Source organism: Delphinapterus leucas, chromosome 2 (genome assembly GCF_059928025.1).
Source record: "Delphinapterus leucas isolate spDelLeu-1000000601 "Yukka" chromosome 2, BTC_Dleu_Yukka2, whole genome shotgun sequence".
Taxonomy (NCBI): domain Eukaryota; kingdom Metazoa; phylum Chordata; class Mammalia; order Artiodactyla; family Monodontidae; genus Delphinapterus; species Delphinapterus leucas.
In genome coordinates, this window is record NC_143130.1 from 135,389,223 (window position 1) to 135,406,705 (window position 17,483).

General features: G+C 39.6%; 1 protein-coding gene across 1 annotated transcript; it reads right to left on the bottom strand.

Annotated features, from left to right (window-relative positions):
- Positions 1 to 651: 651 nt before the first annotated feature.
- Positions 652 to 15,948, bottom strand: CNIH1 (cornichon family member 1). The gene is made up of 5 exons (XM_022570533.3): positions 15,756 to 15,948; positions 10,575 to 10,643; positions 6,285 to 6,397; positions 5,059 to 5,202; positions 652 to 1,559 (listed from the first exon to the last, which is right to left on the bottom strand). Exons 1-5 carry the CDS (start codon positions 15,834 to 15,836, stop codon positions 1,532 to 1,534), a joined length of 435 nt encoding a protein of 144 aa, XP_022426241.1. The 5' UTR covers positions 15,837 to 15,948; the 3' UTR covers positions 652 to 1,531.
- Positions 15,949 to 17,483: the final 1,535 nt, after the last annotated feature.

Genomic DNA, 17,483 nt, shown 5'->3' on the forward strand with positions numbered 1-17,483 from the left:
CAATCTCAAAACAGTAACAGCCACTCTCCCAAAGGTGGAGAGGCATTTTTCTCACTAGTAGAGAATAAAACAGTACAGCATCTAATTCAAGGGGTACTTAGAGTAAGACTTCCACAAACACATCCATAAACTCCCTTGATCATTAATGTGGAATTTCTGCCTATGGTTTTCTTTCTTTGACCCTTGAAGAAACTTTGAACCACTTAAGACTATTTTCAATTGCCTTAACTTCCTCATCCCAAATAAAGCACAAGAATGCTTACGGAAACATGCAAGCCATAATTATTTTACCTGCCTTACAAGCAGCAGCAAAAAAACCAAACTTATAAGTCATTTTACCTTAAAATGTGCTGTTTCAAAAAGGAAAAAAATATTTTAAACATTTTAAGTTTCACAATAATTGTTTTTAATTGGTAAGAAAAATGATGATGCTGTGCCATCAGTGTTTATGAATCTTGTCAAGTGACAAAAGAAGGTAATGTGCTTAACCATTTAAAAATCTTCCTTTTTAGATCCAAGCATGGTATTAAAAAAAAAATGTAATACTCTACTATCTTTTTAAAAAATTGACAGTGATATGTCTTTATTTGGAATAAGCAAGTTTAAGAATAGCTATTTGTAATCTTTAAAACAATGCACTGAAAATAAGTCTTAATTTCAGAGTTTTATTGTATTGCACTAAAGGAACAGCAGGACGGCTATACAATGTTCTCTCTCATTCAGTTTTGAAAATCTAAAGTACTTGCAAACTCTTAAGAATATCTTTACCACCAGATTAGAGCACTAAGTATAATAACCAATTTCTTAATAAGTAATGTCTCACAAATTAAAACACATTTAAAATAGCTTTAAATGCATTCTTCACAAGTAAGTCAGCATATATTTTTGTATCATGTTCACTTATGCTTAAGAATTAAAGCAAGTATATTACTCTGGTGGAAATATGGGAAATCTCTCATTCATGCAATATACAGGGATAATATTTCAAGTCAAAGGGAAAAAAATCCCACTCATTTTTTTAATGCATCCATATATAATCACCTACGTGATAGATGAGGAAACCCATGAAGTTTCCACAGGTCAGATATATATTTTCAATTCATCAGAAGCACCTGATATCTACAGCTAATTTATAATTAAATGGCATTTCAATAAAACCAAAATGAGCCCTACAACTTCTATAAACAAAAGCTTCCAATGGACTAAGGATAGTCAATAATTAATGCAGTCATTCAAGGGATTATGGCTGTTCCTTAAGGAGTGCAAGTTCAAACCTGTCAACACCAGAGGTATCATTTTATATTAATTTATACGTAATTCCATTTAAATTCTTTATCCGAGTATAACATATGAAAACAGTCTTTCCACAAGCAAAAAATGTGGAAACATTTAAAAAATAAGGAGTCATTTTTTAAAGTAACTGATCAGATTCCATAGGCTACTCTTGGAAACAGGATCTTGCTGGATAGAATCCCTTCATTTGGTGGCTTTTTGCATGCACTTAACTGGACCAGTTCTTCTGAGTGTTGTTCTAAGAGCTCACCAAAACATAGATCATGCTGAAAAGAAGAAAAAGGCTATTATTAACCCAAACATTCCTAATTATAAAAACTAAGAGCACCAAAAAGTTGAGTCTGCTTTATATAGCAAACTAGTTTGTGATATCACACCATCACAGAAAATGGAAAGACCGATGAATGACAAGTTCACAGTACGATTTTAATCTGCATTTATGGACTTTTGCCTAAGGTAGGATTGGCTCAGTGCATGTGCTGTAGTTGTCCCCTATTTCCTTTCCAATTTTAGCAAGTAGAACAGCACAGCTGAAAGCTTAATAGGGATCAGAGCTTAGAGAAGCAATCCAAACAGCACACTGCTCCAGAGCTATGTCTAAGAATAGGAGTGAGCATCTCCAAGGGCTCACTTCATGCCAGGCCTTCTGTTAGGTCCTAGGAGGTAGGGTAGGTACCATTATCCCCATTTTACAGACAGGAATGATCAATCAAGGAACTTTCCCATTAGAGAAAGGCTCTAGGCAATAGCAGCAAGGTTAAAAAGGAAAAGGGGACCAACAAGCAAAATAAAAAGCAATAACCATTTGATCCTACATGAAGGGCAAGGTGGGAGAGGCATGGTTCAAAAGCATGTGTGTCTAAACGGAAATACAAAGCAAGGAGGTGAGCAAACTTGATAGACTATTTTTTGTTATCATTATTTAATTAATAGACTTTTTTTAAAAGAGCAGTGTTAGGTTTACAGAAAAATTCAGCTCCAAGTAAAGAGACCTCTCACGGACCTCCCGATCCCAGCACACAGACATACATACAGACACACACAGTTTCCCTTATTACTGGCATCTTACGTTAGTGTGGTATGCTTGTTACAACTGAACCAATATTGATACATCATTATTAACTAGAGTCCAGTGTTTACATTAAGGTTCACTGGCTGTTGTACATTCTACAGGCTTTGACAAACGTATATTTGCTTGGCAAACGTACCCACCCTTACAGTATCATACAGAATAGTTTCACTGCCCTAAAAATTATCTGTGCTCTGTCTATTCATCCCTCTCTCCCTGCTAACCGCTGGTGACCACTGATATTTTTACTGTCTCCATAGTGTTGCCTTTTCCAGAATATATTTGGAATCAGACGATCTGTAGCCTTTTCAGACTGGCTTCTTTCACTTAGCAACATGCATTTAAGTTTCTTCCATGTATTTTCATGACTTGATAGATCATTTCTTTTAATCTCTGAATAATATTCCATTGCCTGGATGGCCCACAGATTAAATATGATGTTTATCCATTACTATTGCTTTTTTTTTTCTGGCCCCGTTGCCTGGCATGTGGGATCTTAGTTCCCCGACCAGGGATCGAACCTGTGCTCCCTACAGTGGAAGCGCAGGCTTAACCACTGGACTGCCAGGGAAGTCCCTACTATTGCTTTTTAAAGACAGACAATGGGCTTCATTGTAAGGGCTGGGCTCACAGAGGTTCACAGACAGCCTGGGAGGGGGCCCAATGGGTCAATGGTCTTGGTGCTCGCCTGAGGACAGATGATGGAGACAGAGTGGACTTGTGGGCTCTCGCAATCTGGGCGATTGTTTCCATTCTCCTCCTGCCGACAGCTGGCTGTCCCTGGCTCTTCTCAGAAAGGCCTTTCAGGTGGGGGTGATACCCTACTCCATCGGTAGGCCTGGGACTTAGTTTGCTGCTCTTATGGGGGCTCGTGGCTGATATGACCCCCAGACTGGGTGTCTGCCCTTCTCTTTCTCCTCAATCAAGGCACTGTGTTGGCTGGGCCTCCCGCCTGGATTCGTGTGTGTATGCATGTGTGTTGATAGACAATTTAAAACAAATGAATGATGTAGTGCCACCATCTCCTGGTGAACATTTTCCCACAACTCTACATCTCCAATTTTATCATTTATTCAAGCATTCATTTATTTTCCTTCTTTCAACAAATATGTTTTAAGTGCCTACTATATGCCAGCACTGTTCTAGACACTTATTATAGAAACTAAAAACTGAAAATTAACAGAAATTAAAAGGACACATGGAATTTCACTTTTCAGAACTTTTTCACTATCTTTGTTTCAGATATGAACGTCTCTAGGTGTACTAACGGACACTCATTTTCACAAATATAATGTGTAAAATCATAAAAATACATTTTCCATAAATTTAAGTCTAGCACTTCACCCTTTTCCATAATGGAAACTAGTATGATGTAAACAAGAAATAAGCAAGTTTTCAAGTAACAAAAAGGAGAGGGAAGAGAAACTTAATTACTGCCAAAATTTCATCTAATAAAACTAGTTTTCTTCATATTTTGACAATCAGGTAGAAATTCCTCTCCAGTTGAATATTTATCAATAAAAAATGGGAAAAATGTATTTATAAAGCTTAAAGAAAAATTATAACTCCACACTCACCCGTGTCCATTTCCAGTTTTAATAAGCAGCCGTTTTCCTCCACCTACAGTACACCTAGAACAGTGCCTCTCAACCAGGGCTGATTTTGCCCAACAGAGGGCATCTGGCAAACGTCTAGAGACATTTCTGGTTATTATGACTGGGGCAGGGGGAAGCTACTGGCATCTAGTGGGCAGAGGCCAGGGATGCTGCTAAACATCCTACAATGCACAGGACAGCTCCTCACAACAAAGATTTATCCTGCCCAAAATATCACAGTGCCAAGGTCAAGAAACCCTGACCTAAAGGAATGATGATATGAGTCCATCACAGTATAAAGGGAGGAAAATCAATAACTGCAGCATCGGGACTTCCCCGGTGGTCCAGTGGTTAAGAATCTGCCTTCCAACGCAGGGGATGCGGGTTCAATCCCTGGTCGGGGAACTAAGATCCCACATGCCTTGGGGCAACTAAGCCCGCGCGCCACAACTACTAAGCCTGCGCGCCTCAAATAGAGAGCCAGCTTGCCACAAACTACAGAGCCCTTGCACTTTGGAGCCCACGCACCACAGCTAGAGAGAAGCCCACATGCCATAACGAAGATCCTGTGTGCCACAACTAAGACCCGATGCAGCCAAAAAAAATAAATAATTAAAAAAATAAATAACTGCAGCATCCTATATGATAGAATTTTTCTTTCCTCCATCCCATTCGGATCATGCAAACCAGAAAATAAAGGGTAGAGCATACAGTTTATGAAGAATGATAAAGAAAAAATTAAACATAATCTTGAGACAGACACTGAAGCCAAGCAGAAACTTTTTTGCAAACGCACACAGCCATATCCTCTTGCTCTGCCATGGAGAATGAGGACTGTCCTTCACTGACTGTCTGAGACTTTGGAAGCAGCATCCCTGACCCAACTTTCTGCCTCTGACTGCACATCAGTTGGCTGCCTTGACAAGTACCAGTTGATTCAATGTGTGTGAATTTGCTGATGTGCACTGTGCCGTTTTCAGTACCACCGTTCAAGACATGAGTTATTCTTCAAGTGGATTTTAAGGTGTTCAGACCATAATGCCTGCAAATGTTTCCGGCAGCAAAGTGAAATCATATTTTCGTTTTGTTTTTTAAACTTACCCATATAGGTAGTAAAAAAATGCTAGAAGATAAAAAGCTAATTTGCACCATCCTTCTTTCTGACAATATGCTAGAATATCTGCATTCATGATGGTTGTAGGGTCATAGAGTCCTGGTCCACTCATCACTGGTCTACTCATATACCTGTAATAAACACAGTTGATTAGCCACTCAGAATGGAAGCTAACCTTCAGGATGGAAAGGCGCATTCTTCTTCTCAAATAATATTTGTTACAATGAGAGGTGGTCCACATTGGGAAGCATACTTTTAGTTCTAGGTGGAGTTCTTTCCTTTTATCATCTTAATTTTAAAACTGGAGCCCCTACAGAGAACAAGGTGGTTAAACAAGTCATATCTGGTCTCCTCTACACTTTCAGAAATCCAAGAAAATTAAGAATAACTGTAAAAAGGAAATATAATTTTTCTTTCAACTTTTTATTTTAACATAAAGAACACTTCACCAAGATATTCCAAATGTTCACATTTACCACACAGCTTTGTCCTTCTCTTTTCTGTTCTCTCTCTAAATACACGTACATTTTTTTCTGAGCCATTTCAGAGCCAGTTACAGATGTGAAACCACTTTACTCCTGAATACTTCTTCCATATGTATTTCCTAAAATCAAGGGCAATGAGATTTTGACATGCCTATCTAAAACAAAACACTCTAATGCTATATAGATCAGATAGATCATTTAGAAGTTATGAAATATGAATCTTTTATAAATAACCAAATTTAAAGTCATAAAGTAAACATGGAGAAAGAAGTTAGACACACACTGTACAATCTGATTTATATGAAGTTCAAAGATGGACAAAACTAATCTAAGCTGCAAGAGATCACTGGTTCTCCTATGAAAGTACAGGGCTAACTGATTGGAATGGGGCACAAGGGACTCTTCTGGGGGCTGGAAGTGCTGTATATCTTGATCTGGGCGGTAGTTTCACAAGTGTATCCATATGTAAAAATCCACTGAGCTGTACACTTCAGACGTGCACACATTATCGTATGTAAGTTATACCTCACTTTAAAAAAAAACCCTTTAAAGAATAATAACATAAGCTCCATAAGAGGTATTAACACAGTTATTTGTGCATCCATGTGGTTTTAAAAACAAATGCTAACTAGTTTCATTTAGGTGACTAGCATGTAACATAACCACATCGACCATAGTATAATTAAAATTTAATCAGGAAAAGTATTAGAAGTGTATCTAAATATTACCTCCAAATATGATATGCCAAGAGGGGCATATTGAGACCCAGTGTAAGCCACTCTGCTGCACAAAGAAACATGACACAGAAGAAAGCATGGATGAGGTACTCTGGAAGGACAAGCTGGAAGAAAAATACAAGCCAGTTATCAAAATGCCTTGGCATTAAATCAACTGCTAATTTGGAAAGCAGGTGGCAACTAAGTTTCAATAATGAAAAATCACTGTTTTCCTAGAATCAGAAATGAAAGATGCTACTGAGTTTTATTTTCATATTAAGCTTCTGAACAAAAGCAGGATTATATGCCAACTGACCAGAGGATATAGCTTGCACTAAAAGAATAAGATATAACTTAAAATTTAAAACCCAAACTTTTAGAGCAACAGGTTAAATTATACAAAGTTACCACCCAGATTGTTCAAACACAGTTATTTGCTAATCACTCAGAATATTTTTTCTTTCCACCATTCAAGAATGATGAAAATACAAAAATGAAATATCTGATCACATGCAACATGATATAAAAAAATCCACAAAAACAAAACTCCCCTTTAGAAGTTTACACATTAGTGTTTTTAAGCCTTTAAACAGAAACCAGGGATGTTACATATACAATATTTAGCAAACCACATCACATTACCACAAAAGTAATTTTTCAATGGAAAGCCAACAGCCAATAATCTCAGCACAGTCGGGGGGAAAGAACATTAATACGCACAGATGCAAACGATGTGCTTTCTGCAATGTAGGAGGGAAAAGACTAAGATCTGAAACATGAAATTGGAATTCTCCCGGTTCCTGAGCTCCCACTCCTACAAGGCCTTCCTATTTCTTTCAGCCTGCTTTCTCCAATGAAGGGCTACAAACACAGCAGACCAGTAGGAGCTCAGAACTCAAAATGCATCTTTTGATAGCAGGTAGTATTAAGTGAGGAAAAATTAGTTCAAGCAAAATGCTTTTTATAAAATGACCAAGAGTTCATGCTTTACTTTAAATTATCTTTCTCATCCTACAGATTTCAGCCTAATGACTCTGTTAAACATAAATACTAAAACCTTCCATTTCAAGTTTCAGCCAAAGAGCTTCCTACAAGTCACAGCTGCAAAGCCAGTTTCTCAAATGTGCTGCACTGTCCCATCAGATCTTTCCTGAGGGGAAACTATAGCTGTAGAAATAATATATTACTTATTCAAGTCCATTTTCTAGTACTCCCAAATTACTTTTCCCATTCAAAGCTGTAAAGCAAAGTTTTTAATTAATACTATTTTAAATAAAATTCCAGTAAAACCAATTAATCTATACCACTAACCAGATATTTTCTACAAATTTAAGTAATATAATAACAAGATAAACTCTGCACATATATATAAACATGTAAATAACATGGACCATTAAGCCAGCATTTAATTAAGATCAAAGTTAAACATCTGCAAGAAAATATCCACAGGAAAATCTTTGGAACACAAAGACTACAACCAGGACAAACCAAGAAAAATATATAATACATTTTATCAGGAGTTCCACTAAAGCTGCTGTTTATAATACTAGTTTAAATTACAAGAGTTTTCTTTAAAATATAATGAGCCTATTTGGGCCCTCTAAAACCAAGTGATCTAACAATACAAATCATCATCCAAGTTTTCCAGACTAGGGTATGGGGAGAAAATGATTTTGAAAGCATGATCCTTACTGCTCTTAAACAATATTCTTTAATAAGAGTGATAATAAAGATAATCTGCAACTCTACCAGTCTTTTGTTTTGTCTTGTTTTGTTTTGTTTTTGCGGTACGGGGGCCCCTCACTGCCGCGGCCTCTCCCATTGCAGAGCACAGGCTCTGGACGCGCAGGCCCAGCGGCCATGGCCCACAGGCCCAGCCGCTCCACGGCACGTGGGATCTTCCCGGACCGGGGCACGAACCCGCTTCCCCTGCATCGGCAGGCGGACTCCCAACCACTGCGCCACCAGGGAAGCCCTCTACCAGTTTTAATATGAAACAAATGCCACACTCCCTCCCTTCTCCTCAAAACAGTCCAGATACTTTTACTATGCATCTCTCATGAAGACCAGTCCTCTTCAATCATTCTTTAATGACGAAATTTCCCCATTAGTGGCACAAAATGATTCCATTTAGGAACCCACGTTTACACAAAAACTAGTATCCATAAACAGCACATGCAAATATGGCTGAAATGATAGTACTTAAACATGCAAATCATAATATTCTGTAGTTAAGGTTCACATTTTTAAATACAATGGTATTTGTCTTCCCCCATACTTTGGCAGAATTGTCAAAACAAATTTTCAATAGGGAAAACTGTCAGATGCACTGCTATTAAGCCAATTATCGGCACCCTATCCAAAACACAACTTGTGCTGGTGTAGAAACTTCCTTCCAATCCACTGCAGCATTAGGATGTCCCAAGCACAAAGTGAGAATGTCTTTCCATTAAAAAAAAGCCAAAAATCACACTCTATATTTTAAAATGAAATTAGTCCCTCTTAAGTTTATGGTAAATTAGGAAAATACAAGAATCTAAACCTAAAAAAATCAGGCTGTCTGGGTTTGAATTCTGACTCTATGTTAGCTGTGTGGCCCTGGGCAAAGTGCCTGAACCTCACTAAGCCTCAGTTTACTCTCCTATTCATGAGTATAATATACTCACCTCTTAGGATTGTCATGAAAACTGAATGAAAAAACCCAGGTAAAGATGCTTAGCACAGAGCCTGGCACCCAGGAAAGCCCTCATCTGATTTCAGCTATTATCATCTTCATCATCATTTGGTTATTTGAAGTAATGAAAAGCCAAAGAAGATAGAATACTATTAATACATAGCCATCAAAAGGAGAAATTTCAGTTTCTTAATTTCTTGGTAACAATTAGTTTAAACAGTAAGTTAAGATGTTTTACAATGAACATTATTACTTCCCAGTGAAAAAGCAGATTCAGCTCACATTTTGCTTCATAAGAGTAGAGAAACAGCAAGTTAATACTTTTAATTGTACCTACATCAAGTCTTACTGCAGCAGTTCTTTAAAGACAAACCAGGAATCTATTCCATCATGGCTATTTATCTAGGAAACAATGATAAAAGTAGCAAACCAACTTTATAGACCCTTTCTAAATAAAATCCCTCTAGCATGCTAGGGCTTTACAGTTTTACACAGCTAAAGTCTATACATGTTTTCATCTTCATTAAGTAATGTTCAAAGATGAATTATTACATTCTATTTCTTGAAGACATACTCACTGCTTTCTTACAAAAAACCTTTCAGTTTCTGACCAGTTAGGCAAAAATCAAACCTACAGGCTAAAGGAGAATCCTCCTGTAAACTAAATGAAGTCAAATATATATATAAAACCCCTAAGCACAATGGGGCCACATTATAACTAAATCCAGAAGAGCTCAGAACTTAGTGTTAGACAGGTCTGCTTTAGAAACTTAGAGTGGATATATACCAGAAATAACTATGTAGACATTTGTATACAAATTGTTATCCACAAAATTCTGACACCATGAATCCAAAGGTAAGCCTTAGTGCAAAATTCCAGAGCCTAAGCACAGAGCTATCTACCTAAAAGGCTCTGAATAAACAGCTGCCGAAAGAATAAATAAATTCCAGAATAGATAAAACCAAAGATAAAAATAGATATGGTACTAAAGACTCCACCTACAGATTACCTCAGAGTAAGTTACCACAAAAGAATAATCTCACCTATTAAAGTCATTTCATGTTAACCAACTTTCAAACACTGCACCTAATAATTTAATATCGAAGTGCCTATGGCTATAACATTTTTTTAAATGCATGAGCATTTAACAGCTTTCCCTACTTGACTGGGCCAGCAAGCAAACATTTGCGTAAAATATGAAATTTCATGAAATCATAAACCTCAACAGGCATATGAACAAGCACACTGAACAGAACAGTTTACAAATACAAATGCCCTAACCCTCCCCATGAAATGGATGTAGCATTAAAACATTAAACTAAAAAGCAGTACACACCTTTAATGCAATTTTGACTCTTTTAATCTTTTTGACCTTTTCAACTGTCTTTGGCCGACAATGTAAAAAGCAGATTGGAAGAATGTTAGTATGACAGCTGACAAGATCACCAGCAGATTAATAATAGAATAGTCAAGCAGGACAGGAAAAAGAATATTTTTTAAAATTCTGCCTACTTCAAAAAGTACAAATTTATCATGCTACTGAGAATATTGGCCATTTTCAAATTATATCAAGTTAAAAGCAAAAACAGTTTAAAAATCTAGAGAAATAGCCTATATTATAACTTACAGGATTCAGGGTATTACACTGGTCTATAGGATTCTTGTAATCAGTCTTCAGCTCATCAAATGCTATAATCTAAAATAAAAATAAAATAGTTAGGATCTCTCACTTTAATAAAAAGCAGCAATAAACCTGCCCCATCAAACAATAACTGAATAAAGTTAACAGGACAAAAGCACAGGTGTAGCAACTTTATATGTACCAGTTTACAGTAAGCTCAATATATGGTAATTAATAAATAACTAGAATCACATTCAAAGAACTGAAAACACTTGTATATTGTTATCATTAAAATGATCTGATATCACTGTGATAAATACCTTCAATTTTCAATTTTTTCACTGCCTCCACTAAAGTTATTTTCTCTGCTTGAAATAGTCTTTCCCCCAGCCATAACTATTTACAGAAGCTCCTCTTTATCCTAAACAAACATTCTTCCTATGTCAACTCCTCCCTGTAGGTCTCCCTAACTCCCTTGGGCAGAAATAATTGCACGCCTGTCTAATCTCCACATAGAACAAGGCTTTATAACGCTATCAGGCTGGCATTTCTCATACTGGAGGAGAGGATTTAAGTTCAGGTTTGTGTCCCCCCACTAGACTGTGTGCCCCTCAGGGTGAAGTGTTTTTAATCATCTGTGCATGCCCCTCCCTTGTCACAGTGTTCAGCGGGACACTAGAAATGGACTTGTATGCTTCAATTTGTTCCCATTTGTACCTAAACACATACATTTCACAGTCCTACTTCGATTTGGAAATTCAAGAAATAGCCTCAGAATAGAGGAACACTAAGAGAATATTTAACTTCACAGCCAGGACCACCACATACAGTACTGCAGTTTCTGCACAGAACAAAAGGCCAGGTGAGGGCACAATGCCACGCACGCTTCTGCTGCCAAGCACCCTGGCATGGGCTCTGCACCAGGGGCTATTCAGGAGGGAGGACTTTTCTAATCCTCTGCCTCAAGAGGCATCTTATTCTAATTCACCTTAAGGCACCACATAGGCAAGAGCAGGCCTGTTTAAGGGCACTGCAAAAATGATCATTCTGACCTCCTTTCATGTCCTCTGTATATTCCTACCACATGCAGGTCCTTTCATTTGATCACCAAACTAAAGACTGAAGAAGGGTAAAGCCCAGGTAAGGCCAGCTTCTCATGGTATGATGAGTGAAACAGTTATAAATATGATAAGGGAAGAAAGATCTCATCCACTTAAAATGCATTGCAAGGACTTTCCTGGCGGTCCAGGGGTTAAGACACCGTGCTTCCACTGCAGGGGACACAGTTCCATCCCTGGTCGGAGAACTAAGATCCCACATGCCGTGTGGCGTGACCAATAAATAATAAACAAATAAAATGCATGGCAAGAGTAAATCAACTATACTTTAATATAAATAAATAAAAATTTTATATCATACCATTAAAAAAAAAACAGCAAGAATCAAGAATATTTCTGTCCACACTCTGAGAAGAAATGTGGCTTTAACATTTAAGGTCACTGAACACAGAACTTCAAAGTCAAAATGCACTAAAAATCAAATAGGGGTGACACACCACTTTGTGTCAAAGTAAGAAGCCAAAGGCCCCAAATTTATGGGGGAGCTATTTTAGTTGCTGCCGCCAGTCGCCCAGGGGACAAAGAATTTAATCTGCCCTTGCTCTGGTGGGCTAGGACTAGTATTTTTATATGTGAGACAGTGCTACTCAATATTACCAGTAATCACTGAAGTCATATATTTCTAGCTTTTAATATACTGGCTTACCCTGTTAAAATTGTTAGCTTCATAAAAAGATGTTTTTTTTAATTTCTAGAATTTTATAAAATTACCAACCTGGCCTAATAAAAATTTTAATGAAAGCAGAAATAGAAGGAAAATAATTAAACATTAAAATGTAAGCTCCATGAGAGCAAAGATTTTTGCTGTGTTCACTGCTATGTCACAGGGCTTAAAATAGTGCCTGGCACCTATATAAGTGTCCAATCAATATTTACTGAATGGGACTACCCCGGTGGTCCAGTGGTTAAGAATCCACCTTCCAATGCAGGGGATGCGGGTTCGATCCCTGGTCAGAGAACTAAGATCCCACGTGCCCCGGGCTTCAACTACTGAGCCTGCATGCTCTGGAGCCCATGTGCCACAACTACTGAGCCCGCACGCTTCAACGAAAGACCCCGCAAGCCGAAACGAAGATCCCGCCTGCCGCAACTAAGACCTGATGCAGCCAAATAAATATTAAAAACAAATATTTACTGAATGAAAGGGGGGAAAAAGGGAAAACTAGTCCTATGCTTAAAAAAAAAGTACAGAACTCGCCAAAAGGCATTTTCCTTTGCTAATGACCCCTAAAACATATAAATGTTAAAAATATAAATGTACAAATAGAAGATACTAATTTCTGATTATTTATGGATATAATCAGTCAATTACCTGACATTAGCTGTGATATATTCCCAATGCATTTTAGACATTTAAGACAAGGACTGTGATCGCAAATACAATTACTTCCCTATAACAAGATCCAATTTACTAGCAGAGTATGAAACTTGTGCTTTAACTTTTTTCCCACTGCACGGTTTCTTCAGGTGATTTCAAAGGATCTTTTAATGCGTATGTTGCTGAATGGGTTTCTGTTTGAGTGCTATAAGCTAGAGTTGTCAAAACTCTTCTGAAAAGATTCTTAAACTAGAGGTTTTCAAATCTTCTGTGACTGTGGGTCTGGACAAGGACGTTCACAAAGTTTTCCAAAAAAGTGCAAAAACAAAACAAACAAACAAACAAAAATCCCTAAAGATAGCAAACTACACAATTCAGGATACCTCCAAATTCTATGCACATCTTTGCGGAATGACTTCTGCATTTTTAGCTTTCAAACAAATCTATGCTCCCAACTCTATTCTCCAATAAGCATCAATCACATGAATTAGGACTAAACTGACAGACGTAACCATCAGCATAAAAAAATCCTCCGTACAACAATTAACATAAACTGGATTTTCTGAATTTATACTTGAAATTTCCAGATGCGTCTTCTGACAGATACTTAAAATGACCTAAGAAAATAAACCGGGGACCTCCCTGGTGGGGCAGTGGTTAAGAATCTACCTGCCTAATGCAGGAGACACAGGTTCAAGCCCTGGTCTGGGAATATCCCACATGTTGCGGAGCAACTAAGCCTGTGCTCCATGACTACTGAGCCCGCGTGCCTAGAACCCATGCTCTGCAACAAGAGAAGCCACCGTAATGAGAAGCCCGCGCACCACAACGGAGAGTAGCCCCCGCTCGCTGCAACTAGAGAAAGCCTGCGTGCAGCAACGAAGACCCAATGCAGCCAAAAATAAATTATTTTAAAAAAATTAAAAAGAAAAGTTAAAAAAAAAGAAACTGAAGGTTACATAGTTAACAGAAAAATTAAAACTATATCTTTATTTAGAATTTTCTATTTTTTTCCCAAAGGATGCACAACCCTCTGAACTACTAGAAATCCCCAAGGGTATAAGCTCTCCACTAATCTGTGGAGTACAAACAAATTTTTAATTCTGTAACAGGACTTAAAATCATCTACTTCACCCAAACACATATTCATTTAAATTACCCCAATACATATTGATTTAAATTACCCATTTTTTTCTTTAAAGTGCAGTTCAGGTTTTCTTAGCAAAACACAATCTAGTTCAAAATGTAAGCCATTCACAGCTCTCTTCTAAGAATCCTCATCAGCTCAGAAAACAGAGTGCCCATCAAGCAGGAAGTGATTAAATCCTCATCTACAAATGGCAGGGAGCCACACATTTCAGTTTCATCAGAGGCTTACTAAGGCAGAGCTAGTTTGCATCCCAAATTATCTTTACTTATTGTCTTTATTCCACCAAACAAGAGCCCAAAATGCTCTTCAAGTTATGGGTTCCTACTGACAAAGCATTCTGAGGGAGCAGCCTACATAAGCATTCCCCCACTACACAAGCAGTTGGGTTTCAAATAATTATAAATGTAATTACGCTCCTTAGCAAAAGGGAATGAATTTGAGATTTTTTTTTTTTTTTTGCACAAGACACTGCTACCACATAAATCACTCTGCCTCTGTATGTTCCATAACAAATCCCTGCTATGGGCATGATGAAACCTGACTGAAAATTTACATGAGAGTGAACATGCCCAATCATTCAAACTAAGACCAATATTCCAAAAGGTACTAGAATATGGAGGGCAGAGCAAAAATAAGATAAATTTTTAATGAATGCTGATGTCCAAAAGGCTGCTTCTAATTTTGTGTTAGAGAAACAGGAATCCTTTAAAATCTCTTGTATTTCACAGGGAACTTAACTTGTTCCTTACAGGGGCCAGTAAGGATGTGCTTCTGTCCTGCAACATGATGTGAGTAAAAGAGGAAAAAAAAAAAATTATCCTAGAGAAGCGTAAGGTTTCTGAGCATTTTCAAAATCGAATTAAAACCACCTCTACTAAATCAAGCTACTCCGAACACAGAGGTGGCTAGGAAGTCTCTCGAGAAATCTGTCGGTCAAAGTATGATTTAGGGGGAAAGTTCGGAGATAACGGTCAACAAAGTAATCAATTCAACCGGCATCAAAGTTCACCAGGAGACAATGCCGGGGGCGGGGGTGGGTCGGTGGTTCTACCTGAAGAGCACCCAACAAGTGCCTGAAAAGTACAGCTGGAAATTTATCTCAAGTAGGTTATAACTACCTCATTTGGGCCACACTCCTGTGGACACCAGAAAACAAAGGCAATCTGCTTTAAATAATATTTCGGCAAACTTCATTCCAGCTCAGCACGTAGCACGCCCCTCTGCGCCCTTGACATCCTCCCGAGGGACGAGGGAACGCGGGGATGCGGCGCCGGCCAGCGAAGCGCTGTCCCGCAGGGCCCGCTAGGACCGCGGCCGCCCCACCCGGCGAGGGAGGAGTAGCAGCGCGCGCGGCCTGCGCCGGGACACAGCGGGCGCAGCCAGCCAGCCGCCGGACGCCTCGTCTCCTCCTGGACCTGCAGCCCCCGGTTCGCGGACCGAGGGCGCGCAGGGCCCTGGCCGCGCGGCCGGCACCGCCCCGGCCTGGCCCCATTCCCGGGCGTGCGGACCTCCGAGGGCCGTGGCCGCCCAGACCACGGGCCCGGGGCGAAAAGAGGCTACGCCGCCACCTCGCCCTTCTATCCCCGGCCCCGGCTACTCACATGCCAAATGGCGAAGAAGATGAGTGCGGCGGTGAGCAGCAGCGCCAGCATGTAGCAGAAGGCCGCGAACGTGAACGCCATGGCCGGGTAGGAGGAGCAGGGAGCAGCGCCGGTGCCAGCGGAGAAAGGCGGCGCAGGGCCCTCTGGGTAAAACCATTCACTTCCCGCGACCACAACCCACACCGCCGCCGCTGCCGCCGCGGGGGCGCCAGCCCTCCCAGCACGCCTGCGCACCAGCCCCGGTGCAAGGCGCCCTCCGGTGGCCGGAGTCCGCCATGCACTTGTATTGTCTGCATAGAGGATTAATTTATCTTGCCTACTTCGCTCGTTTATTCTTTGAACAAATATTCATTGACTGAGTGCCAGTATGTTCCAGGTTTTTGTGCTCCTCCTTTGAGATACAAAGGTGAGTAAAATAGTACTAGCACGGAAAGAATTTAGTATAGTGCTGGAAATGAATACGTAAATAAATCATTACAGTATTATTACCCTGTTAACGGAAGTCTACAGCATGTTATGACAGGTCAGAGCAGGGCGCCGAGCCCACCCTGGGGCGTTCAGGGAAGGATTCCTGGAATAGATGTTTTGTTTTTGTTTTTGTTTTTTTGCGATACGCGGGCCTCTCACTGCTGTGGCTTCTCCCGTTGCGGAGCACAGGCTCCGGACGCACAGGCTCAACGGCCATGGCTCAGGGGCCCAGCCGCTCCGCGGCATGTGGGATCTTCCCGGACCAGGGCACGAACCCGTGTCCCCTGCATCGGCAGGCAGACTCTCAACCACTGCGCCACCAGGGAAGCCCTGGAATATGTTTTTTAAACTGAGGCTTACATGAGTAGAAGTTGTCCAGGCAAAGAGATGGTAGGATCAGCCGTCCAGTCAGAGGGTTCAACGTGAGCAAAGGCACAGAGATGAAAGAAAGAAAAAAATTTCGGTGTCTTAGGTGAAACCACCTAAACAGTTCTAAATTAGTGGACAAGACAGTGCTGAGAGTTAGGGGTCATCAAGGGTTTAGATCATAGAGGGCCTTATATGCCTAGTTAAGGAGCTCAGACTTCATATCCCATAAGCCCATGTTTTTCAATCTCTTTTGCCCACCACACACAATTAGACTTTTTCATTGCAACACAGCAGAACATCATACACACGTGGAATTATAGAGACATGGACATCTGGATACAGAGACAAAGAAATACATATATAACAAACAAAAATTTCACAAAACTAAATATCCACGAGTACTTGCCCTTCTATTCTTTTTTGCTGTCTTGTTTCTGGAGGGTTTTTTTGTTTGTTTCTTTCTTTTCTTTTATTCTTAGGTGGTTTTTATTGTTTTTTTAACATCTTTATTGGAGTATAATTGCTTTACAATGGGGTGTTAGTTTCTGCTGTGTAACAAAGTGTAACAGCTATACATATACATATATCCCCATATCTCCTCCCTCTTGCATCTCCCTCCGACCCTCCCTATCCCACCCCTCTAGGTGGACACAAAGCACCGAGCTGATCTCCCTGTGCTATGCGGCTGCTTCCCACTAGCTATCTGTTTTACATTTGGTAGTGTATATATGTGCATGCCGCTCTCTCACTTGGTCCCAGCTTACCCTTCCCCCTCCGGGTGTCCTAAAATCCATTCTCTACATCAGTGTTGTTATTCCTGTCCTGACTCTAGGTTCTTCAGAAACTTTTTTTTTTCTTAGATTCCATATATATGTGTTAGCATATGGTATT

Coding starts and splice junctions, on each gene's coding strand:
- CNIH1 (XM_022570533.3), bottom strand. CDS start 15,836: ATGGCGTTCACGTTCGCGGCCTTCTGCTACATGCTGGCGCTGCTGCTC. Junction 10,644..15,755: donor TCTTCTTCGCCATTTGGCAT/GTGAGTAGCCGG, acceptor TTTTTATTTTAG/ATTATAGCATTTGATGAGCT. Junction 6,398..10,574: donor AGTGTAATACCCTGAATCCT/GTAAGTTATAAT, acceptor TTTTTCTTCCAG/CTTGTCCTTCCAGAGTACCT.